Raw genomic sequence first — 27614 nt, forward strand, 5'->3', positions numbered from 1 at the left:
CTCTTCAGTAGTTCGGGGACAGTGGCGGTGCAAAATGTGGGAGATCATTTTGCCGGACCCTGTACTAGCTTGATCAAAAAGTTTCCGGAATTCATTCAAAAAATTCAAAATACAAGTTTATTCATCAAAAGTGATATTGTCTCCTTCAAAGTACTCTCCAGCGACTGCAACGCACTTATGCCAGCGCTTGATCCAGCTCTCGAAACATTTCTGGAACTCTATTATTGGTATAGCCATCAGAGCCGTCTTCGATTTTTCCATTACCTCCTTTCGGCTGTTAAAACGCGTTCCCCGCAGTGGTTTTTTGACTCGATCGAACAGAAAAAAATCGCAGGGAGCCATATCGGGTGAATTCGATGGCTGTTGGATGGTATTCGTTTTGTTCTTGACCAAAAATTCACGGATAATGATGGCACTGTGCGACGGTGCGTTATCATGGTGCAAAATCCACGAGTTGTTTACCCACAAATCCTTTCTTTTTTGGCGAATTGCTTCACGCAAACGTCTCATAACGCCCAAATAATACTCCTTATTAACTGTCTGACCTTCTGACAAAAATTCGTGATGTACAATACCGTTGTAATCCATGAAAACCGTGAGCATCGCTTTCTTTTTCGACTGAAAACGACGTGGTTTTTTTGGTCTTGGCTCATTTGGAGCTCTCCATTCACTCGCCTGATGTCTGGATTGCGTGTCGTACTCATAAACCCACGTCTTGTCTCCAGTAATGATGCGTTTGATGAATGTTGGGTCGGATTCAGTCTTGGAAATCATGTCTTTGGCGATGTCAACGCGGTCCCTTTTTTGCATGAAATTCAATTCCTTCGGGACCAACTTTGCAGCAACACGGCGCAAACCCAAATCATTAACTACAATGTCCTGAACGGATCCATAAGCAATGTTTAAGTCCTCTGCCAGCTCTCTGATAGTTAATTTGCGGTTATTGGCCAACATTTCTCTCACTTTATTGATGTTTTCGTCGGTTTTCGATGTCGACGGCCTGCCACTGCATTCGTTATCCTCGACGGATTCACGACCACTTCTGAAGCGTTCATGCCACTCGTAAACGGTTGTTTTCTTTAGAACATCACTGCCGAAACAGTTTCCCAACATTTCCAAGGTTTTCGCACCATTGAATCCATTTTTAACGCAAAATTTAATACAAACTCGTTGTTGCAAATTCAACTCCATTTTTAAAACTGTGAAAAATCGAAAACACGCGCAGAGGTAGATGTACTCAAGACGGCGTAATTTTTACAAATGTCAAGCTATGGCGATAAAATTTGATGGAAATGTCAATGATAGATGTGGCAACCTAGCCAAAAAAAAGAACTCAAATCAGCTGACTCAGAGCATCACCTGGTGGTCTCTTCCGGAAACTTTTTGATCAAGCTGGTATTTCTGTTTTTTTTTTGCTAGAGCTCCCATTGCAATGTCATCTACGTAATGAATGTAAAAGGGGATAGCTAAAATATTTAATGCCTTTTTCTCCAGATCTTGTAATATTAAATCCGCGATTACTGGTGATAGAGGTGAGCCCGGGCATTCCAAATTTTTGTCTGTAGATAATATTGTCAAAAGAAAAAAACGAAGAATTAAAAACTAATTGTAGGGCGATAAAAAATTCGTCTTTTAAAATATTGCATATTTTTGAAATTGCAGGCCATCTGTTAGAGATGCTGTCAAGAGCCAAGTCAATTGATATGTTTGTAAAAAGGGAAACCACGTCAAGTGAAATTAAAATAGAATTATCATCTAATGTTTTTTTACTCAAAATTTCAATCAAATGAAAACTATAATATTTTTTATATAACTGAATGAGTCAACACTAATTTTATAAAATATTTTATGTAGAAATACTGCTAAAGTATAATGGACTATCGATAGCAGAGATGATAATTCTTAAAGGCGACTCCGATTTATGGATCTTTGGAAGCCCGTAAGCGCTAGATAATACCCCGTCACTATTGTACAATTTATTGTAAATCTGTTGTGAAACGAACTCTTTTTCTTCCATTTGGTGAGTAACTCTTTCAGTTTTCTAGAAAGAATGTTAGTAGGATCTTTTTTAACTATCTCATATATATCACTTCATTTCATCACTTAGTAAGCACTTTTTATCTATAGTCTTCCTTTCTCATTGCCACTGTCACATTTACCCTTATCGGCTCTAATAATCATAATACGTAAGCTGTTGGAAAAGTTTCTGCAATCTAATACTTTCAGTAGCGCCAACGTTTTGCTACTATCATATCCGTAAAATTAGACGTTTTTAACCTTTTAATTCAGTTGACAGTTTATACCCAAGTCAATTAGTTTTGTTTGCATAGTATTTTAAAAGAAGTTATTTTGTGAGAAAATGGAAATTTCGCGTGAAAATGTTCGGGCAATGATTTTTTACGATTACAAATGTAATCTAACTCCGAAATAATGCATCGATCGACTTCATTTGGCTTTTGGGAATGAAGCACCAATAGGACTGTTTATAATTGGTTTTCCGAATTCCAGTGTGGACGTACCTTTCTTTGTGATTCCGTGAAGGTTGTCCATCCACATTTGTTATTGTCATCCATTAATGTTAATGCTATGTGTGAAATGATTGAGCGAGACCGGCATATAACATACCGCGAGATTCAGGCATCCTTAGACATTGACATGAAAGCAATACATACGATTTTGCATGATCACTTGAGCGTACGGAAACTTTGCAGTCGTTGGATCCCACACGAGCCTGTTTTTGAAGCTCAAAAACAGGCTCGTGTTAAATGGAGCAAAGAAATGCTCAAGAAATTCAACCGAGGTCAAATTTGGTCTACATTGTTATTGGGGACGAAACATGGATCTATTCGTATGAGCCCGAAAGTAAACAATAATCCACTGTTTGGGTATTTCAAAGTGAATCGAAACCAACAAAAGCTGTTCGTTCACGCAGTGCTACCAAACAAATGATTGCTTGTTTCTTCAGTTATACCGGACATGTGGCAACCGTGACTTTAGAGGATTGAAGAAGAACTGTAAATACTGATTGGTATACAACAATTTGTTTGCCAGAAGTCATGAATTGCGTAGAACAAACCGAAATCGTCGCATCATCCTTCATCATGACAACGCCAGCTGTCACGCAGCATGTCAAACCGTTGATTTTTTATCCAGTAAAAATGTCGAATTGATGACTCATTGTCCGTATTCACCTGATTTATCACGTAATGACTTTTTTTTGTTCCCAAACATTAAAAAGAAGATGCGTAGTGAGCGATTTGAGTCGCCTGAAGCAACTGTTAAAACATTTCGTACACTGATTTCTGAGGTTACAGCTTCAGAGTGGAAAAAATGCTTCGAAAATTGGTTCGAGCATATGCAAAAATATATCAATCTTAAAGGCGAATACTTCGAAAAACAATAAAGCCATTTACCGAATTTTACATGTTTTTTTCATATTGTTTGCAGAAACTTTTCCAGCAGCGTATCATGATTGTTCCTCAAAAATGATTTTGTTGCTTTCCACATATCTGCAAGCTTATCCTTCAAAGAATCAATCCGACTAAGACTCGATGAAAGATTATTAATAATTGTTATGATTCGGTTCTTAACATCTAATTATTTGCTTACGTAATTTATTAAGACTATTTTCGATGTTTTTTACGAATTTTAAAATAATTTTTTTATAATTAGTAGGAGGCATTGAAAAGTTTTCTCCTAATTGTAAGAGACACCGTTATTCAGAATCAGAGTCGAAGTCAAGTGAATTGTCAACCATTGCCAATAGAATAAGAATTGCCACTCTACCGTCATGAAGAAGTGAAAATTTTACAACATACGTTCAGACATACTGATAATAGTCCGGAAGCAGGCCAAAACGTTTATGCATAACCAATTATACTATAGTTTTTCGACAATAAATGATTTTTATTTTTGCTAACAATCGCGCAAAAAAACTCTCCCTTTTTGTTTTGCTCTTGTTTGTTTTTATTTTTTGACACTCTCGAGTTATTTATTTTATTTGAATAATATGAAGTTAAAATATAAAAGTCTACATAAAAATATGAGTGTATAAGTATACTCGTATAAAACATAAGCATGCAAGATATAATTGCTAAATGTAGGAATTATAATGTATAATATGCTGTAATATTTATACAAAATGTGTGCTATATATAATTGTACAATATATAATGCAATGTGTGCTATATATAATTGTATACAATATATATATATATACAATATATATATATATATATATATACAATATATATATATATATATAATTCTACTGTGTATAATACATATTACATGAAAATATATTTTCAAGTAATATTATTACACTGCAGTAGAGTATTGTACATAGTAATATTGTAAAGTTATAATATATAACATATAATAAAGTATTATATATTTTTAAATACTACTTCATTTTGATTATCTACTTCATTATGCATATGTTTTTATTTCTTGAGTACTCACGTTTTGGACAAATCAGTGGACAATATTTCATTTTTATATGCGCGCGCGCGCGCGCGCGTGTGTTGTGTGTGTGTGTGCGTGCGTGTGCGCGCGCGCGCCTGTGTGTGCGCCTGTGTGGATGCGTGCGTGCATACGTGCGTGTGTAAACTAAATATATAATTTAAGCTAAAATCTAATTCACTGTAATAATCTAGTCCAACAGATAATAATTGTTTAAAATTGTTTTTAAACTATCGCAACGAAAGTTTCTTCAATAATCATATTTTGTAACTGAATTATATAATATGTACAGAAAAAAATTTATATAACATTGATATAACAATGTTAAATTGCAGTAATATTTCATACTGTAAACATTGTAATATTATATAATTATATGCATGATAACAGCTTTATATCATAAAATAATTTGTGTTATATTATTCGTTATTTCCACGTTATATTACTGTAACAGTGTTTACTGGGTGATTATTTCTAAAATTTTTGTATGTGTGTATGGCCTTTACATTACACTTTGTCCAGTTACATCATGATATCCATAAATATTGCGATGAATTTCATACATATACCGATATTACATATTATTAAAGGCGATCAGTTTAAAACTCGATTGTTAAAACTGGAAAGACTAGTACATAAAGTGAATTTCATAATGTATTTTTCTAATATACTAGAATAATGCTTGGAATTAGTTGCATATTTCGGCCCGATTTTTGAAGCACACATAGACATAATAAGAATAGATTGAGCGTGTCCTCTACTTTGGCGTGAAGATCAGGTAAAAAAGGATAGAGAGCAGATGCCGTGTTCTAGAATGAGCATTCAAGGAATGAGGATAGTCTTCATTTAGAAAAGGATGCATTCATGCTGGCCTAGATGCGTCTCTTTCGTTTTGCGCACGTACGAGAGAGAACGCATCTGGGCCGACCATGAGTGCATCCTTTTCTAAATGGGTTACCTCCACTCCTAAAATTTCTGACAATGCTCGGTCTAGAGATACTATATCTATGATGGCGTATAGCTCTCTCTTTCTGTTCAAGCATGTCTCAAGCACTCTCTCTACCACATTCAACTGTTTTACTACTTTTTTTCACACCTTATTTCCTCCCCTCTTCTCCACTCTTTCCTCGTCAAAAAGAGAAAGCTATATGATATCCATTATCCCTTCTTTTATACTAGTGCTCGTATTCATAGTCAGATCTTGTACTTAAGGTTTCCTTAAATTTATCTTTAGATGCTCAGCAGTCAATGAAATAATTCGTAGAGTAATCTAAAGATAAATTTTAATTTATTAAAACCTTGCCTTATTACTATTATAATCTAAAGATAAATGTATCTAAAGATAAATTTAAGGAAGCCTTAAATATAAGGCCTGACTATGAATACGAGTACTAATCTTCACGTTTCTCGTTCTCACGCTCGATCCTCTTATTATGTGAGCGCTGCCTCATTTTTCTCCATTATCGTTAAACACTCGATGGCCGAGCCATCGGATTGCGCGCGGATGTGTATCTCAAGAGCGTCGCAGTGTAAGAAATATGCTGCTCATACTTTCCAGCAAATTATCATTAAAATGTTTTCATTCCTACATAATTGTTATTTTCTTAAATAATGGTGATTGAACACCATATTAATAATAAGTAAATGCATTTTAATGAATGTAGAGTAGGTAGTCTAACAATGAACTAATAGAACATTATGAATCATTGCGATATTTCGTAAATGCGACGTTACCAGATTGTGCTGTTATTATGCAGCGATTCTAATTTGAACCCCTCCTCGACTCTTCAATCCACTGGCCGATCATGCAAAAAACGACCATGTAGTGTCATTTTAAGAATTTTGGGTTGCAAGGTTTTTTTAGTAAGTTTTACGAATTTATGTTCTTGTTGTTATACCTATCACTTTTTTCATTATGCAATAGTTTTGTGTGCACATTTGGTTTTATTATTCTATAAGCAACTTTTTTATATTGTATTATTTTATCACATTATTTTGGAGATTATCGTGAAAAAGATTAGATGGTCTACAATGAATCATTTTAATGTAGTGAATAATGAACCATCGTTTATTGTAGATCACATAACCTTTTTTATGATAACCTTCAAAATAATTCATCATGGTAATTATTTATAATATAGAATATTATAATATAGTATAGAATGTTATAATATAATATAGAATACGGCCCCTCCCCCACCTAAAATCCTAATAAAAATATACTCATTCGACGCGTTTTCACTCAAAACAAAAGAATTTGGCAGAAAAACGCGGCAGTCGGTCTTCCATCTTATTATAATTATCTATTTTTTAAAAATAAACATTTTAAAATGTAGCAAAACTAAAATAAAACAATTCGCAGTATAAAACATATAGTTTATTATTAAAAATAGCATGGTTCATTGTATACACACCCCTTATACACAACCATTTTTTGAAATCGAAATTGTGACTAAACTTAAAAACAACTTAAGAATATATAGCCAATTAAATTCATAAACTGTATGCCAAAACTCAATAATTGAGAGACATATATGCCTCTGAAATTTACATGGTTCATTGTTGGACCATTTATCCTACTTTTAAAATATTACTTTAATATTTTTATAATATATTCAGTTTCTTTCAAAAAACTGCTGACTACGCTTTTGTACCACAGAATATAATAGAGGAAAGTCGCTGATATCGACATATTATTATACTTTATTTTTAGGCAATATACTAGCCCATCACAAGCGCGTGCTAATCTTAAGCAACTTTAATTTATCTTAATTTTTACAAATTGATCTATACGATAATTCATATTAAATTGACATGAATCCCTAAAAAGAATCACGACAATTAAAATGGCATTTTAATTGTCGTGATTCTTTTTGTGACAGAAGAAAATCTTTTAATTTCAAAACAATTTCAATCAATGACACATTTCAAGCTTTAAAACCCCTTTTTTAAATTTAAATTTCATTCATTATTGACGAAGATATTGTATATACAATTTGAACTAAAACGCAATTCTTGTCAACCCAATATTTCCAAGCAATTTCTATTTTTGTGCAATCTTTAAGGAACTTCCCTCAAGTATGTGAAGTTGGCCCCGCACTTTTTGAATTTTGCAATTTTTTTTAAATTGTGCTGTACTGTGCTACGTTTGTGCTAATTTGTTTCGCAAACCGCAGCTCAATAACATGAAGCGTTTTCCAATAAAAAACAGTTTTTTGTATTGACCCTACTTTTCGAATTTTGTAATTTTTTTTATAGCGTTGTGTTGTACTACGTTTGTGCCGACTTGTGTCGCAAATCGCAGCTCAATAACATGAAGCATTTTCGAAAAAAAAACCATTGTTTTTTATGCTGATCCCCCCATGTTTTTCAAATTTTGTAATTTTTTAAATTACATTATGTTGTGCTACATTTGTGCTGATTTGTGTCATAAACCATAGCTCAATAACATGAAGCATTTTCGAAAAAAAAAAAAATACAATTTGCTAATCACATTAATATATAGGAACGAAAAATTTCAAGCTCCAGTAATTTGCTAACGGTGTGAGAATTCTGTGAGTTGTGCTGAATTGTGCTACTCAAGATGTAAGAAGCACGTATAAAAAGTTGAGATTAGCTTAAGATTCGGTAAAAATTTTTGAAAAAAGTGTGGAGGTAAATAAAATATTCATTTTTGGATTTTTTTCAGTTGTACCAAATTGTGCTACGACAACTTTTCCTTATGGCAAAATTTCTTCAGACCAACAGGTTTCGCGGTATCGTCAAAGTTATAAATCAGTCGTTAAGATTTTTTAAGAATGAAAAACTTCAAACTTGTGTAACTTGGAACGGTCTGAGATAATCGGATTCTGCCAATTGTGTTGAATTGTGCTACTCAAGATCTACGAAGCACTTAGATAAAGAATAGGGATTAGCTATGGTGTTGATAAAAATTTGATCTTGAGTAGCATAATTCAACAGAACTCGTAGAATTCGATTATTTCACATCGTTCGCAAGTTACATGTGTTACATCCCGATAAAATTCTCTCTTTCCTTATTATAAATATATAATTTACCTTATTTTTATCCTATCTTTAGGTTAGGATAAAAATAAGGTAAATTATATATTTATATTTCGTCTTAGTCTTGATATTTTGTCCTATTTTATCTTTATTTCAAAATCGAAAATTCCTTTTCTCTTTTATAGGAGGGTATATTTAATTCCTTTAATTGAACAATCAAATCAGATAGATCACGTTATATACCTTTATGCATCACATAGACTATCTACCCTAAAGAATGTTTAAGAATATCCCACGATCTCTCTCAAAGAAGCCTTTCTATAAAATAATAAATAAAAGTTATATTAACATTATATTAGCGATATGAATATTATACTCGTATTAGTGTTTAGCAATTAAACAATTAACAGTAAAATAGAAATCTTCCCGAATGCGAGGATGAATCTTTTTCTTCTTTTTTTTCTTCCAATAAAATTAAACCAATTTTAGATATATGATATATTCAGAATGTAATAGATTCGTCTCACATAAGGATGTTAGTTAAGGAAGACCGAATTTTTATTATACTCGTAAATTATTAAAACTCAACTATTAAGATTAAGCTTGTAGAGTGGGGCTTACGCGGCAGCCTTGCTGCCTTATCTTAAGAAAACAAGCGCGAGTATATCTATCAAACCTTGAAGAGTATTGATTGATCCTGGAAAGGACACTCCCACATTTATTTCTAAAATATAAAAGGAACTGCCAAAAGCGGAAATTTGTTAGTCAAGTCAGTCAAGTCATTCAATGCATTCAAGTCATTCAATTCATTTAATTCTTTCAATTCATTCGAAAAGCAGAAATAGAAACCTATCCAGTATAATTAGATCAAAGTAAGAACTATCCTCGTGCTTCGTCAGTAACATATTCGTATTTTTTTTTCTTTTCGCATTATTCTATTTTTCTTATTAAACGAAAATACTGAATTGAATCGGCTGAAATCTAAATCTCTGCTCTGCGTCCCATTCAATTACATACAAGTACGTATACATGAGTATCCGAGGGGCTGTTGCGACTGTCGCTACCAATAGCATGGCCCCCGTCTTATAGCACTTCCTCGGAGAATTCATAATATCATATCTAGAGAGCTATTACGATTATCACTGCCAATAGCGTGGCCCCCGTCTTACGGCAATTCTTCGGAATATTGATAATTCTTTTGTTTTCTTTACTTCCATGGCTACTAAAGGCGGACGAAGACAGCGAGAGAAGAGATTAAATTTAAAATAAAATCAGCTTTCATTTCAAATCACGATCCTTTCCCTTATTTTCAAAAATTAGCATAGTTATTAGATCAAAACAAACCGGCAGATTCAACCCGCGAACACATATATACTCTCAAGAAATTGGAGATCAATCTTACGTTTTCTAACTACAAAGGCATTCGAAAAGCCGATCCACGTAGATTTGCCTATAAACTTCGTAATCTTTTTGTGGCACCGGGTTCAAGATTACCCTTCCGAATAATTATCCAATCTTTCCCAATGAACATTCTTAACCGCACAACTTGATCTTTGATCCCCAGGTAAATTGCTTAAATGTATTGATTCAAAAAACGGAGAAAATTTTAAGCGACGTGACGTAACACATGAGTTTGAAGTTTTTCGTTCCTAAAAAATCCTAACGGCTGATTTATAACTTTGACGATACCGTGAAACCTGTTGGTCTGAGGAAATTTTTGCCATAAGGAAAAGTTGTCGTAGCACAATTCGGCACAACTGGAAAAATCCAAAAATGTCGAATTTTTTATTTACCTCCGTCTTTTTTTCAAAAATTTTTACTGAGCCTTAAGCTCAACTTTTTATACGTGCTTCGTACATCTTGAGTAGCACAATTCAGCACAACTTGCAGAATTCGATTATCTCACACCGTTCGTAAATTATTGGAGTTTAAAATTTTTCGTTCCTATATATTAATATGTCTAACAAATTGTATTTTTGAAAATGCTTCATGTTATTGAGCTGCGGTTTGCGGTACAAATCAGCACAAATGTAGTACAACACAATGCAATTAAAAAAATTACAAAATTCGAAAAGTGAGGGGCCAACTTCACACATGTACTTCCCTCTTGGAGTAAACAGATCTAAACATCCTAAGTCGTTTAAAATTGCAAAATTGCGCTATGTAACTATGCAAAATATAAATTCAAGTTATGCGCATTTTCAAGCAATTTCGATTTTTCTACCATTTCCAAGTAATTTTGATTTTTGCGCTGCAATCCTTAAGGGACTTCCCACGTCTGCTTAACAGACTCACTTAACTTAAATCTTCATGAATAAATTATACAATAATACGCTATTTATGCGTCTTCAATATCCGCAAAAAATTTTTTGCGCTCATTTCGTTTATCTAGAAAAAAATTTTTTGTTGGGAGCTGAGTAGGCTGTCAGTCAGTCTTCCTCCCCTCCCCCCCCTCCCACATGATAATAACTACCGGTTTAGAAAATCAAATACGCATCAGGAATTATGCGCTTTCACATAATTTCAATTTTTGCTCTGCATTCCTTAAGCCACTTCCCTCTTGGAACTTTCAATCCGATCCAAATAAATGATCTTGAAAGTTTTTTAGTAAACATTTTGGCTATTAAAACATTTTATATGATATATTGTAGAATATATTGTACCTTTTTTGAATTGTTATTCATGAGATGTAAAAGATTGAAACATTTCTGAAAACTTTTCGGATTATTCGGTACTGTATGAGTAGAAAACCTCTAACACTATATTTCATCGAAATCGGGTGACTTTTGATGTTTTCATTTCCGTCCGTCATATTGAATTAGTAATTTTTAATTTTTCTATTCTATATTGATTCAGCTATTTTGAATTTTCATTTCACTGAAATCGAAAGATATTTACCATTTCCGTCCGTTATATTGGTTCAGCCATTTTGAATTTTCAAATTTTGAATCTGAATTCGAAATCAACGACCCCGAAGACTCTTTAATGTTAAATTTCAACGGAGACGGAGTACATTAACAACCACAACGAAAAGAGGCTTCAGGGCATGTAACATACCAATTTGAAGTTAGGATATTTTTTAAACAAAAAGTAAAAATAAAACTTTAAAAATTATATTATAATAAGTACAACTGAAAAGTGTCTTCTATCAATATAAGCAGTTTTTATAATATTATTTGCAATTTTACAATAATTAATTTTTTCATAAGATAAGCAAAAATGAGCTCTGACAAAATGGGCTCCAAAACTGACACAATAGACAATATTCCTATTCTTTTTTTTTGCAGCAATTATCTGCATAAAGTGAATATATACAAGATTTTCCAGAATCTTTTCACTTCGTTATAAAATATTTTTATTGAATTGTTACGTCCAGACTTCACAATTCTTTTCTTCGATTAGAATTTTCGTCATCACCATAAAAGTTATTAACAAGTAACACCGATAGACTATCTGTTTCTACCATAGGGAGTTACAATAGTGACGAACCGAATAACATTCGCCTTTTTAAGACTAATAATCCAATTCGGAACGAAGTTGTTGGATTAAAAATTTGAACCAAATGCCGAATAGATGAACTTTATCCCGAGAAGAAATAAATAGACTAAGAATTACAAACTGAAACATCAGTTGTCGGTAATAAATGACACATGTGGCTCTAAACTATTGAACATCCGGCAAATGGTCGATGACGAAAGTTGTTTTAGAACATATCCCAATATCCCATTTCACAACTGATATCCTTAATCCTAGATTAGACCAGTAACGTATGTGAGGCCGGCACCACTAGCTCGCGAATAATAAAAAGAAGGCCCTTCACGAACAGAGAGACAGTCAAGCTTCATTTCCGACACGAAACTCTGCCGATTCGCGACTATACAAGTCATTCAGCAAGCCGACGCTCTGCCAATCTGCAACCATATCACTCCATCGATCTTAATGGTGAGCCGCGATCAATTCGATCGAGCGACCTCGTTTACTACGTGACTCGAGTGACTCAAGTAACCGAAGCCTCCAAACCGCTGGATCAATCCTCCCCTTGGAGTCCTTGGACAATCACAGAGATCGGATTTTTGACAGTCATCCTCAAAAGCCTAACTTTGCAGAACAGCAGTAAGTCCCATCTCGATACGCACGCACGCACGCACGCACGCACGCATATACATACATACACATACGCGTGTGTATGTATGCTATTATATATACATATATATATATATATATACATATACACATACATATACATATATATATATATATATACATATGTGTTATTTTATATACATGCATCAATAATTTACTAAATAAAATGTATGTAAAAGATAGAACAGTGCAATTAAAATAATTATCTTTATTTGTATTCATATGTAAATAATATGGTACGTTTCTTGTTTAGGAAGAAATTATTTCGACAAAATTGAAATAACTAATATCATATTTATTTTATTATTATTTTTCCTCTCAAAAGAAAAAACTTTGACCAGGGCACTGAGTAGGTCGAGTAGATAGTTCAGATTTCTATGATTTAGCGACGCACTTTTCATGACAACGCCGCTGTTGAAATATCAAAACTAAAATACTGCTTGGTTTCATGGCTTCACGTCAATTTCACTCATAATATACAAACGAAATTTTCGGATACTATTTTCTGTTATACTAAAATCCCTATCTCGTTTCTAAAAGCATAGGATTGTCCGTTTAGGTTTTCCGCAATTCGCCAGTTATTTTTTATGAACGTGCAAGATCTGAAACTCTTATATGCAGCACATATTGTGACGTGTTGACAGAAGCCGATAACAAAATTGTAAGTCTTCAAGTTTCTTTTGCTTTCGTTTTTCGTATTCAAATGTAGCTGGCGAATTGCGTTGTTATCGATACTTTAATTGTGAAAAGGATTTTTCAATCCATAAACACAATTAAGAGAAAAGAATCTTTAATAATTAATAATAAAACAGGACATTCCAGCATCCCCTTAATTTGCTATTATATTTTATGCAGTATATATTTTTATCATTTATTATCATTTTAAGAACGAATGGTGTGAGGAAAATCTAAAAGATTATGCCATAAAGAATTATACTAAACGATGTAAGATTATGCCAAAGTGTCCAACCAATTTTCAATTCGACTTCCTCAATACATTTTGTACAGCCGCTCACGGATAATGTCTGTGAAGATGAAAATAATATTAATATCTCACAATGTTTGTCGTTTGAGACACCAATAGTTATTGCAGAGGACATTTTTCCTGAACTCTGTAATTTAGAATCTCAATTCTCAGATAATTTTGATTCTTGCACAGGTTAGTATAACATCTTTTAATGCTGATTTTCATCAATGTAAATTAACATTAATCTTAGTGCAACTTTTCATCTTTTTCTAGTTCTAAGAATTAAAAAAAAAATAAAAAATAAGTTAAACCAAGATTAAAGTTAATCTATATTGATAGAAGCAGACATAGAATACTTTTTGTGTGAAGAATCTTTAATTTGTGATATAAGACATATTTATTTCTTGATATTTCCATTTCTTTTAAGTTGTTTCAGAAACAACAGACATCGAATTTGATAATGTTATAATTACTCTGCTACCTGATAAATCATATAAAAAAAAAGAACGATACTTTAATTAAAAATATAGGAGAAGTAGTTGATGTTTTAAAGTCCTTGAAGTCCAATTCAAATTGTAGTACAAAAGCATCTGTTGTTCAATTACAGTCATCATCCTCTGATCTTGTATTAAGTCCAACAGCGGAAGCCCTACTTGTATTTGTAAAGGCAAGTCTAAACAAAGTAAAAGAGGAAAATCTTATAAATTATTTTCAAGAAATTTTAAATCTTTTCCAGAAATATACCGAGAAATAAAACAGATATAGATATAACGTGGATATAAATATACATTACAGATAGATTTAGAGAGTAGATTTAGGATATAATTTTATTATATATATTTGATATAGATAAAATGTTTCTTTGTGAAATTAAATGTAACTAAATGTATATATATTATAATACAAATATAATGATAAACTAAATGTATTTTTTCATATATGTATATTTGACAAAATGTTTTTTGTGTTAAAGTAAATACATTTTTTTATAAATGTTTGACAAAATGTTCCTTCATATTAAAATAAATTTATCTTTTTATAAATGTATATCTAGCAAAATGTATAAAAATAAATGTATTTTTTCTTTAATTATTAATTTTTTTTATTGTCCCTCACTTAAAAATTATGTACAAAGATTTATTCTGTCGATTCTGAAAACGTATCTATATTTCCAAAGCGTTTGTCTCTCTCCTATCTCTGAAACTAATTACGAAGGATAGTTCTTTGTGTATTAGCAGTATGATTATAATTATTGTTTCCTAAACGTCCATTGTTTGTAAATGATTGACTTTGTGGGAATTGTTTCCAGACCTCATCCAGAATTTTGCCTTCTTCTATTTTTTCAGCAACATAGTTAGGAGGGCAATATCATCTTCTATTAGGTAATTTTATTCTCTTTGCTTAATATATAAAATTATGCAAGCAAATTATAGCCATAATCATAAAATCCACATTATTAGGATCAGCACAGACTGTATTCAATAAAATCCGCCATTTTGTAACTAAAATACCGAAGGTATCTTCGATAGTGTTTCTAGCTCGAGAAAGTTTGCAGTTAAATATGTGCTCTCTGTCTTGTAGCTGTGTTCTGCTATATGGTTTCATGAGATTCGGCAGCAGTGGAAATATTTCGTCAAAATGTTTCCAATCAAAACAAAATTACTTTTTATTCTTGCATCAGGAAATTTCTTAGGAGGAGACAAATTAAGATTTTGATTTTTCAGAGCCGATTTTTCCCAAGTCAGAATTTGCCCAAACTCAACTATCGCTAATAGAATTCGTACATAACATATTTACAAATTGTATTGTATTAATACATTAAGTGAAACAATTATCAATATTGTTTACATACCATATTGACCAATATCTATCCATATAAAACGATATTGTGCATCACACACTGCTAAAAAGACTATGCTGAAGTATTTCTTATAGTTGAAATATTTAGATCCTGAATTAGCAGGAGCTTTGATACGTATGTATTTCTCATCAATAGTCCCAAAACAATTGGAAAATTGCCATATTTCAAAGAAGTCTTTAGCACTTTTGGCCCATTCTTCCTCTCTTGGTGGAGATAAATATTTAGGTTGCAATACCTTCACAATAACACGACATGTATCAATTATAATTTTGTGAAAGATGTAGATCTTCCAATGCGAAACTCTCAATGCTTGGATATTCTGCTATCACCATGTGCTAGATAATTAATAATGTATGTAATTATTAAATAAAGAGAATACAAAATTTAGAGGTAAAGAAAAATATTCAAAACAAAATGCACTTACGATAGGGTTAATGCTAGTTTAATTCAGGATCTAAAGGTATTCATCTACTTCGGAGGACTCTTTTTAATAATAAGGGACGTATCATATTCAACAAACGATCAAAATTACAGAGACATTCTCATGTAAAGATAGAATATTCTTCGTAATCAGTATTTTTTAGTTCACGAAATAAGGTTAGATAGAACCCACTAGTATGACGAGAATGGTTAACAGGCCGAACCCACCATCTGCGGTATCGTTTTTATCGAAACTTGATCACTAAACATAATTGTATTATTAATACTGCAGCACACGCAATAATTCATTATTCTCCATGATACGATATATATAATTTCATTATTAAGACATTACGATCTGCATTACGATCAATGTAGCTAGACATTATTACAATAGCTTTTTTCCTTACGACTACGATCGTTTACGATCGCACCATTATTATGCTGAGGCCCTTATGCTGCATGATAGGCACCTTCACTCGGATGATACTCGAAGAGCTGACAATCCACTCGGCTTAATGAGCGAACTGTTCTCTCGCATGCGGAACGTGTGCGCGGTAATCAACTTTTCGAGTGTCGCGCAAGGGAGCTCGCGTGCCATTTGAGATAGACAGTATGATTAGATCAGGAACGAGATATACGCATATTTTGAATGAAAAAAATGTCGACCGCAGGCGTGATTGAACAGGGACGGCTTGGTATCTATGATCTCTTTACTTCCCGAAAATACATTTGAAATAATGATGATTCCGGAACATATCGCCCGAATGTTGGCATTCGAAATAATTCGCATCTAAGCATGCAAGATATAATAATGGTATAACAACGAAATAATTTAACACAGAATACGAAGATCGTGACACAATACAATCAAAATTTAAGATTCGTGATATCGGTAACATCAGGAACGTTCAACGGAAACTCCGCCCGCCGTGACGGAATCTTTGGACTCATCGATATTGATCGCGACGAGTAGAAAACAAAGTTTCACAATTGGTCGCTAGTACTCGGAACGACTGTTTTTACAGTTACAACGCGAGTTAAACGTCATCACCGGGATGACACGCCGTGATCCGACCAAGTTTCCATTGACTCGGTGGAACTAGAGGATTGCGTACGAAGACGATTTGGTTGACTTTGGCCATTTGCTGGACAACGAGTTGGGGCGTTGAAGGGTATGCAAGTAATCATCGGACCAAGATCTCCAAAAATCTTCGGTTAAGTGTTGAACCATTTGCCAGCGCAAAAGTCTATTTTCATTTAAGTGAAGCACGCTTGGTTCGGCGGGAACGATAAGATTAGGTTCCAACCAAAAAATATTCGGGGATCAGCGCATGATAATCGTCGAGATTATCGAAAACGAGAGCGGAAACGGTCGCGAATTAAGGCACGCTTCGATCCGACAAAGAAGCGTAGACATCTCTTCAAAAGTTAGCGTATGGAGGTATGCATCGTTTTAAATGATGCTTAACACTTTTAATGTCGGCCTCCCACAGGCCGCCGAAGTGCGGCGATGCAGGGGATAGGAAGTTCCACGTAATTCCATCGGTAGCGAGTCAATTACGGAAGGTATGGACAAATGCGCGAGCGGTTGACTCTCGCAGCCGGGAGATTATCCATAAGATCGATGGACATGTCGACGTGTTTACGCGTGCATGATATGCACTTATAAAGAACGGTGGCGTGGGCTCGGAAAATTCAAAATTCGTGTCGCAATGACGCGTTAATTGAGAACCGGCATGCAACGTTCGAAGATGATGATGCTGGATAACGAGTACTAACAGCGGGTGTGCGCGTAAGATGATGGGATTTCTCATCGCTCCTGGGAGGCAAGCTCAACGGAGTCTTCCTTGAATACGAATAAGTCTATCCTCGTCCATATAAGGATTGAAAACTGAGAACGGACTGTTCTTCGGTACTGGGCGCTGATGTTTTAGAGCCGCGATCTCATTAAGAAACATATCTAACTGCATTTTTTAGCCAGTAGCGTTTAGCGTTCTAAATTTCTTCGGGGTAGCAAAGTCGCGGTATTGGATTGTGGGTTTTTAGAATGTCGGAATCGATTTAGAAAACGGTACAGATAAGCGGTAATTCATAGCAATTTTGGCCATGAGGAATAACGCGACGCAAGATCCCAATTGGTGTAGCGTGTAATGCATACCGGAGACTCTGGGCGTTGTTCGAGAGGAACCGAACAGCACGAGTTCGGCCAAGACTTGGAAGGACAATGCAACCATGAGGAGGACCTGACTACTATAAATCATGTGTTTCGAAAAGATCGGGAGCGAGATCACGAGATGCGCAGTCCGCGGGATTAGAACATGACGCCAAGAAATTTCAGGAAGAAATAATTGGACAGCCGAAACACGATTGGCGACAAAGATTTTCCATCGGGAAGATGACTGATTCAGCCAGGCGAGTGTAATGGTGGAGTCCATCCAGCAATGACACTCGAGATTCGGGAATTGGAACTGAATGCGCGAAATGAATCAAGCGAACAAGAAGCAATGCAGTGGATAACTTCAATCGCGAGACGCCGATCGTTTTAAGAGGGGCCACTTTTGATTTAGTGGCGAGAAGAGAGACGGTGATTAAGCCATCTATATTTACGATACGAAGATACATTGCTGCTGCGAAAACCACAGTCGATGCGTCGAAAAATCCATGAAGGGCTCTGTGTAGAGTATAAGATCCGTAAGTAATCCAGCGCGGAATGCTAGTGGCATTGAGACACGGAATCGTTGGTAATCGGACCAGCAATCAAGAAGTTGGCTAGGAATTTCGTCATTCCACTGGTTAGAGTGACCACAGTCGCTGCATAAAGATTTTAGCGATAATACTAATGGAAGTAACCCATCTTCAAAGATCAAAAAATTTGGAGATGGTTGACAAAATGGCTCGTTTGGTTTTTTCGGATGATAACGGTACGGTCACGCGGAATTGAAAGATATGTAGCTTAGGATTTCAAAATATTCCTAAGGTCCAATTGCACCAATGTTACTTTGACTTTAAGCAAGACTTAAAACTCTCTCTGTTTCCTTTTAAAACCGAAAAAGAGACAGAGACAAAGAGAGTTTTAGCCTTGCTTAAAATCAAAGTAACGTTGGTGCAATCGGGCCTAAGACTTTAAGGTGCTCATCGTCTTGAAGAACCTTATGAGTGGCTAAACTATGATCAGTGGGATCGAGATCAGACCAGAGCGATGGCGTTGCTCATCCATTTTCGAAAATGGAAGTCTCCTTTCTTTAGTAACTCTATCAATTGATTGCGTGTTTGACGAGCAAGAATTTGGTCGTCTGTGTCGAAAGCGCAATCGTTAACTTATGTCCGTTGACGTAGAACGGGAACTACGAGCGGAAATTCGGCACTTTCACGGTCTACGGCCCGAAGGACTAAAGGAAGTGGCGGCTGTGCCGTAGGTAATGGGAAGAAGACGGTAATCCGTGATTGGTTCATCAGGGGTAGATTGCCACAAATGGTGCTGGTAGTCGATGTCCCGGGAGTGTCAACTAAGATTTGCCGATACATTTTGGCGATAAACACGTAACATCAGCGGTAAACACGTAACGGTATTGACGCCACTGCATTAGGACAGTAGCTAAATCTCTCTGAAATTTAGGATCAACATGCATAGGAGCATATGGTCGTTCAATAATATTTGAGGTGAGGCATAAAACGTTGATCACTCGTAAGTGGATTGTTGCACTGCTATCACGTAAGACATAATGCGGAATATAATAAGTTTGCTCTGGTTTGAATTTCTATCGATGGACTTTTAGTCATATGATCGAGTGTTTCATACTCTGCAAGAAAATCGCGGTACTCGGAAGCTTGATTGGGAACTTGATTGAGTCTCGAATTAAGCGTTGTTCCAGATGATGAAAGCTTGAAACAACAATAGAGCGCGATTCGCCTATCGAGATAGATGGTCTGTTTTTAAACGGTAGTCGATATAGCGTCTCTTCGACGTACAGGAATGTATGGCTCTGAAGTGTTCTTCGCACTGTTCTTTAAGGCTCCGAGAAGCTTTCTGAGACACTTCCTCAATTTTCCAGAAGCGACGAAGATCGCGATCGAGAGTTTCAAGAACAACTCCGTGATACGCAAGCTCGGAAATTAACTCAGTAGTCGGAAACAAGGCTTGGTTCAGAAAGAATCCAGCCGAGAATAGTATTTTGCTCATATAACGAACCTTTCCGAACACCGTCGAACGAGCATGCCGAATAAATCGGCACCGATTATGATATCGATCGGATCCGAACTCATGGGGTCACGATTGGCAAGTTCGAGTCTTGCGACTTTTTCTAGTTGTACGTGGTATCGACTTGATTTGGTAAATATTTTGTTAATGATCGAAATATAAACGCGGTCGTATAGGTAGGTCTATTATGATACGCCGGATTAATCGTAATTTGGGCAACATAACGCACGATGGACTGTATTTCGCTAATACTAGTAATGAAGACGGAGCGATTAATTCTCGAAAAGCATAGGCGTTGAGCAAGCGATTCGAAGATGAACGTAGAGAACGGATCCCTAATCAAGGAGCGCGCGAACGGTGACAAAACATTTGTGAGGCGAATGAATCCACACGCGCGGTCGCGAGCAAGATTTTGGAGTTCGGCGCTACGGTTTTCGATAATAAGCGTAGCGACGGCGATTACATTCTCGCTATTCGTGGGTGCAAATGTCGATGGTTGCTTAGTTTCGACAGGCTGAATGGAATTATCAAAATGTAACAACGTGTGATGCCGTTTACTACATCGTCGACACGCGCGAGGATTTGTACAATCTTTTACGGAATGCTTCGTACTGAAACAGTTCGCGCACAGCGTTTTCTTGGTTTTTAATGAATTCAAAACGTTGGGATGGAGTTTGTTTTAGAAACGTAGAGCATTGATAGTTTGCTTTGCAAAATGGGCGGAATGGTAGACGCGGTATGTGAGGCGAAAGTTTTCCTTTTGGAGTCATTTGTGACTTCTCCATTGCATTCGCAGGTGCAATCGAACGCACGAATGCGAGATATGAGAAATTGATCAAGTTCGCGATAACGCGGGTAATTTACGGTATCACCGAACTTAAGTTCCCAAGCTTTTCGTGATGACTCATCGAGTTTTTGTGCAACTAAAAAAACAAGCCAATTATTCCAATGTTCAGTGCGCAACCGAGATTGCTCAGAGTTTGTATCGCTTTATTGGATCGCGAAGGATGCGAAGATCGGTGGGGGTTTCTGTCGTGAGCGACGGTAAATTGAAAAACGATTGTAAGTGTATCGTAATAAGGCGACGTTTATTGTCCTATCGGGAAACGAGAATATTTCACGCGATAGTGAAATTATCATTGGTCACCGCGAGGTGGTCAAGAGCATTATCTGCATTCCCCTTTACACACGAACACAAATAATGCATGGGCTCGACATTTAAACTCTGATTATCGATTTATCAAATTTATCGCGAAAGCTTTCCCATTTGTCAAAACTCCCGTCGAAGGTAGGCAAGTTGATCCTCGGAAGATGCGACAATGACCAGAACGAGTTATTGAGACCATTTATGTTATGTGCAGCGGAATGGGGTTCGTGAACTTCATAACAGTCCAGTATCTCAGTCGTCAGCAGCTTCGTGGTAATAGTCCTCACACGTCAGGAAGTAGTTTTGAATGAAATACGCACGAGTTGCCTTCAATTTGTCGTCCGCAGCTAGCGTAACATTTTACAATCCAGCTTTTGGCATCTGGCAAAAGTCTCCTTGAGGATTGCAAAGCGTTGCCACTTTGTGGCACATATCATCTTAACCTGTCCCAGTTTCTTAAAATTAATAAGTGTGCTAGATATGGTGCCTATCTGCTGGTTTTGTATACTCTTCAGTTCGTCGAAAGACGACATGATTTCCAACGAAAAAAACATGATTCGGAATGTTCGAGAGTCAAGCAAAACAATACTTTTCCTTGGTAACGATCCGGCTCGAAGGATCAATTTGTTGTGATGTGTCACCTTCTATGGAAGGCTCGCTCAGTGATGCAAATTCCGGGCCACTTACATGGTTATTAGCATGAAGGGGGCATAAGAAGATATATACACTACAATATGTAAATGAGTCCGTATCCATAGTGTATACTTGTGCATGCGTTGTGTGTCTGTCTATGCTTTCTTCATGTTAATAACCGTGCTGCAAGTGGCCCGGAATTCGCATCACCAAAACTCGTTCATCAAGGCGGCGTGAAATAACGACGATTCTCTTTGTTGTAATAATTTAAGCTTTATTCTTGAATCGGATCAAGATTTGTTCGAAACGGGCAGTAAGCGATGCTCGTAATCCGAGAATTGATTCTTTCAGTTAGACGCGTGCATAAGTAACTCGCACTTGATACGATTTTGAATTTTTTCGCAGCCAGGAAGAATTTGTATTGCGGGCAGCAATGAGACCGGCAAAGCTCGCCAGAAACTCATGTATTTCTTGCGCAATGAATGCCTTCGCAGTAAGCGTAGATCGGTAACATTACGGGACAAAATACAGCATTGATACGCGACGAAACTTCGGTTTGGTTCGCACTTAATATTCGGTATAAGATTCATTAAGCACGAATCTCGGTAAACAATCCGTATTGATTGGGATCGAACTGCTCTCTCGCACGTGGAATGTGTGCGCTATATATAGTTAACTTTTCGAGTGTCGCGCAAGAGGGACATCTGAGATAGTGTGATTAGATCAAGAGCGAGATATACTCATGTTTTAAACACGAAATGTCGGACGCAGGCGTGATTGAACAGGGACGGCTCGGTGTCTATGATCTGTTTACTTACAATCCCCGAGAATACATTCGAAATAATGATGATTCTGGAACAAGAATGAAATAATAAAATACAATTGTTTTACGAGATTTTTATTACAAACATATAAAATTACAATTTATAAGATAATTACTTATTAGATAATTATTTATTATATGAGATAATTATTTATTACATGAGATAATTATGTATTATTATGTAATTTAATTAATTATACAAACGTAATGTAAATAATAACATGTATTAGGTGTACAACTTTGCTTCCGCCGTTTTCCTATAGATGACTTTAGCGGTAAGTGGTTCGAAATAAATAGATCATAGACGTCATACAATAAATTTGGGTATCTGTCAACATAACCTCATAGAAACATTAGTCGATTTGTGTCTGCATTATAAAGTTATTCTCGATTGAAAATGTCAGTTTACGAGCCAAATTCTCGTTATTTGCGGAAGGTTTTAATTTTCTGCTTCAATATGAAGAAATCTGCGGCTGAGGTTCATCGAATGCTCTCAAATTCTTATAGTGAGGCCGCTATTAGTGAAAGAACGTGTCGTGAGTGGTTTTAACGCTTCAAGAATGGTGATTTTGACGTCGAAGACTGGCATAGCAGTGGAAGAGAGAAGGTTTTCGAAGATGCAGAATTGGAGGCATTATTTGATCAAGACTCGTGTCAAAATCAAGAAGAATTGGCACGATCATTGGGAGAGACTCAACAAGCCATTTCAAAACGCCTCAAAGTCATGGGAATGATTCAGAAGCAAAGAAATTGGGTGCCGGACGAATTGAAGCCGAGAGATGTTGAACGGCATTTGTTTGCTTGTGAACAGCTGCTTGAAAAGCAAAGACAGAAGGGATTTCTGCATCGCATTGTGACTGGGGACGAAAAATGGGTTCATTATGATAACCCCAAGCGCAGAAAATCATGGGGAGTTCCTGGCTATGCTTCCACGTCGACGGCAAACTGAATATTCACGGCTCCAAGGTCATGCTCTGTATTTGGTGGAATCAGCTCATCGTAGTGTATTATGAGCTATTAAAACCGATTGAAACAATCACAGGCGATCAAATGCAATTGATGCGTTTGAGCCGAGCATTGAAAGACAAACGGCCGCAATACAACGAAAGACACGATAAAGTGATTTTGCAGCATGACAATGCTCGACCCCATGTTACGAAAGACATGTTTGGTCAAGACATACATACTGGAAACGTTGAAATGGGAAGTCCTACCCCACCCGCCGTATTCTCCAGACGTTGCTCCCTCTGACTATCACTTGTTTTGATCAATGGCACACGACCTGGCTGACCAGCACTTCCGATCTTATGAAGAAGTAAAAAATTGGATCGATTCGTGGATCGCCTCAAAAGATGACCAGTTTTTTCGACGCGGGATTCGTACGCTGCCCGAAAGATGGGAGAAAATAGTGACCAGCGATGGATCAATACTTTGAATCATAAATGTATAACCAATTTTTTACAATAAAGCCTCGAATTTCGGAAAAAAAACGGCGGAAGCAAAGTCGTACACCTAATAAAATAATAAAATACAAAAATACTAATAAGATACTACAAAATACTACTACTACTCAAAATAATACTACTGAATTTAGTAAAAAGGATAACAAAGTTATTTGGCAGATAACAAAGTTATTTGCTAGATAACAATGTAAGAGGATATAAATCGATAATCAAAGATCACTATACTGTCTATATAAGGAAAAATAGTATTATCTTTAAAATGATTCTTTCCCGAGCTCGATGCGATCGCTTTTCGCTAAGTTATTTCCAATTTAAAATACTGTTGTCATTAAATAAAATGATTTTAATTTTTCCTAATATGAACTGCATGGAATTTGGTCAGAATTGAACCTCATAGTGTGTGCATGCATGCGTGCGCGCGCATATTCACTTTCATACACATATTCACTTTCATACACACGCGCTCACACACATTCTCTCTCTCTCTCTCTCTCTCTCTCTCTCTCTCTCTCTCTCTCTCTCCCTCTCGTACACAACAAGTCTCGCTTTCTCTCCCTCACACAATCGCGCGTGCATGCACACAATAAGGTTCAATTCCAACTAGTCAAACTCCATGTAGTTCATATTGGGAAGAATTACAACTATAATAATTTTAGTTAATGATAGCGGTATCTTAAATTTGGAAAAATAGCAAAAAATGATTATATCGAGCTGGATGAAGAAGCATTTTAAAGATCATATTCTATAGCTTCATGTAAAATGATGATCAACGATTATCATTGATTAGCAATTATCAATTTTGCATCTTCTTATTTTTTCTGTGGTCGGATCGTATGGATTCTGCTTCACACACATGTTGCTTTTAAAGCACTAGATATATCAAAGTAGCACATTCCTTTTATCTGAACCAAAATGTCAGCGATCTTCCTATTGACTATTACCGCCATTTCGATCTAGTTGTATGTAATCCAATAAGCGCTTAGTATATTAGTATTATTGGTATAAGGTATGGTTAGTAAGTAAAAAATGGAAGACTTGCACTACTTTGGTATATAGCTAGAAGCTTTAGTTGCTCTTGAAACCATCGCCGCAGTTGTCAATTCTGTTGGTGTCTAATGATTTCAGCCTTTTTTTTTTGAATGACTGTGAAGCCATATACTGAACTTCGTTGATTTAAAAAATTTTATTAAAATGTTCTTCATTTCGATAATCATTTTTTTAGCCGTCATTTTTCTTCGAATATGATACCTCGCACTGCTAGACAGACGGAATACTTGAGAATGGGTACAACGTTACTAGGTAGTGGTTCCCAAGAGATTTGTGTGCAAAGATTTACAGATTTTGATATAATTATAAATAATATATATATGTATATATTTATATAAATTATATTTGTATAAATTTGCTAAAAATTTATTGAAATTTCTCCGAAATTTTGCTGAAAATAAATTTTTAAACTAAAAGTCGATGAAATTAAACTGAAATTTTTCCAAAATGCTAAAATTTTGCTAAAAATTATTCCAAAATGTGAAATAATTTTACCAAAATTTTTGTAGCGTATGCGATATTTAATCCAGTAGAATTAGACCGAAAAAGACCCGTTTCGCGCAAAAATTGTAAGTTGACATTTCTCTGCACGAAAATGTTCGGAAGGCTATAAAAAAAAAATGTATATGTTTGAGACTCGAAACTCGAGTGGAAAATATGTAAAAAAAATTCAAATAGTTGTAAAAAGCAGGTTTTTCGCTTATAAAACGAAAAATGTCGATTGTATGGAAAAAAGTTTAGCATGAAAAACATAGGTATTTAAAATACCTACAAAATGAGACGTGGAACGTTAAGATCTTGAATTTTTATTTTCTTGGTTTATTATTACAAAATTATGTTTGAGTATGGAGTGCATGTCTAACTAACAAATTTAAGTTATATGAGCTGCGATTATTTCTTTAATTCTATAAAATGTGTCAAATGTTCATGATTCAGGCATTTCAATGTACGGAATTATCAGTATAAAATGAAAGAAAATTAAAAAAAATAAAAAAATAAAAAATTTTTCATAAAATGAAAAAAAATTTTAACTTTTTCAACAATAATTCTCTCTCTCTCTCTCTCTCCTTCTCTCTCTCTCTCTCTCTCCCTCCCTCTCTTCCTCCCTTCCTCGCCGCCTCCCTCTCTCTCTTATATATGCGAATAACATAAAACAATAAATAATTTCCGATTAACAATAAATTATTCGCAAAATAAAATAAATTTTATTCTTAGTTCAAAACAAATTTTATTTCAATAAAAGAATAAAGTTGCACTCGTTACATTTAACATTAAATATGCTTACATTAGCATTATTTTTTCTTCAATGATACCTTTTGTCAATTTATTTCAAATCCCCAGTATGCTTTTTAGTAACATCAAGATGACAGAAACCAATGCAGTAAGTGACGATAGCTTTGTAAATGAAGTGCCACATTTATAGAGCATGCCTCTTAATGCGCACAAGCTCCTAAAGAAAAACTGAATCAAACTTGGATTATGTCCTCTATTAAAATGTAGCTCAAATGCAAGTGAAATGCTGAGACCGTTCTATCAACCTCCGTTAGTCGTATTGCAAATAAAGATGTAAATAGATGGTCAACTTTGTCACAATAGTAGAGAACGCTGACTGCACATACAGGCGGATCCGCCGGGACGGATTCATTGCTCATCTTACCCATTTAACTTTGGGTAGCAGATCCGCAGAAAATCCGCCCGCGTATATAGACACCTCTTCGTTACATCGCAGTAACAAAGTCGGCCGGCTGTTCGCGTATCCCCATTTGCAATATAACTGACAGAAACATTAGGACGAGCTGAATATTTTATTCACCCTTAAAGATTGAACCACATTTAGAGGTATGTTCTACGAATGCAACAGTTCACAAAACCATTGTCATTCATTATCCATTGCACTTCCGACAGCTTGATATTATTGAGGGGTCCTTATACACACTGTTGCCGCCTGCCGGCGAATTTTCAAATTTATAATTCTTAATCCAAGGATAAATTGTTTGTAAATAATGCGATTTGTTAGATTTAATATAATGATTTTAGAAACAAGAATAAAATTTTAAGAATAAAGTATACTTTACATAAATCTATTTATTATTGATGCCAGTAAATTTGAAAAGACATTTATAATTGAAGAGAACATTTTATACTTAAATGAAAGTAAATAGCATTCAAGAATAAAAATATACAGAATTAGGAATTCATTTTTTTCTGTGTATGTATGTGAAGTGTTGTTATATTTATTTACAAATTCGAAATTAAAAAACGAAAATTAAAATAGCAAAGAATGTTCCCTGTAGAACATTGTGACTTTTCATTGAAATGTAAAATAATAAAATGTTAAATACAACACTTCCAGTCAGTGTATATTTGCGTGACATATATATTCGATATATTATATCTAATAAAGATTAAAAATGTTTTATCTTTGCGATGTACTTTTTGACCAATT

General features: G+C 35.2%; 2 protein-coding genes and 1 pseudogene across 4 annotated transcripts in view; 1 reads left to right on the forward strand and 2 right to left on the reverse strand.

Moving 5' to 3' along the window:
- LOC105148577 (uncharacterized) overlaps positions 1-27614 on the forward strand; it is a 55108-nt gene that overhangs the window by 27242 nt on the left and 252 nt on the right. The window contains exons 6-7 of one of the 3 annotated variants that reach the window (XR_015548366.1): positions 1663-2020; positions 3673-11352. The exons of 1 other annotated variant lie outside the window; for it this stretch is intronic. Coding sequence is in view for 1 of the 2 variants with exons in the window: in XM_087416392.1 (XP_087272518.1) it covers positions 1663-1790 (128 nt within the window). In the remaining variant the exon portion in view is untranslated. Of the gene's footprint in view, positions 1-1662; positions 11353-27614 lie in introns of those variants that run through there. One more of the 3 variants, XM_087416392.1, reaches the window with a different exon arrangement.
- LOC147906514 (uncharacterized) lies at positions 14689-20120 on the reverse strand. Its single transcript, XM_087416450.1, has 5 exons — positions 20047-20120; positions 18465-18668; positions 17933-18107; positions 15421-15753; positions 14689-15229 (listed from the first exon to the last, which is right to left on the reverse strand). Exons 1-5 carry the CDS (start codon positions 20118-20120, stop codon positions 14975-14977), a joined length of 1041 nt encoding a protein of 346 aa, XP_087272576.1. The 3' UTR covers positions 14689-14974.
- LOC147906515 (uncharacterized) lies at positions 20159-21489 on the reverse strand (annotated as a pseudogene).

This window comes from Acromyrmex echinatior, unplaced genomic scaffold (genome assembly GCF_024713525.1).
Source record: "Acromyrmex echinatior isolate Ae372 unplaced genomic scaffold, ASM2471352v2 Scaffold22, whole genome shotgun sequence".
NCBI lineage: Eukaryota > Metazoa > Arthropoda > Insecta > Hymenoptera > Formicidae > Acromyrmex > Acromyrmex echinatior.

Coding starts and splice junctions, on each gene's coding strand:
- LOC147906514 (XM_087416450.1), bottom strand. CDS start 20,120: ATGAGTTCGGATCCGATCGATATCATAATCGGTGCCGATTTATTCGGC. Junction 15,754..17,932: donor CTATGAATTACCGCTTATCT/GTACCGTTTTCT, acceptor TGGTGATAGCAG/AATATCCAAGCATTGAGAGT. Junction 15,230..15,420: donor ATATTGGTCAATATGGTATG/TAAACAATATTG, acceptor AAAAAGTAATTT/TGTTTTGATTGGAAACATTT.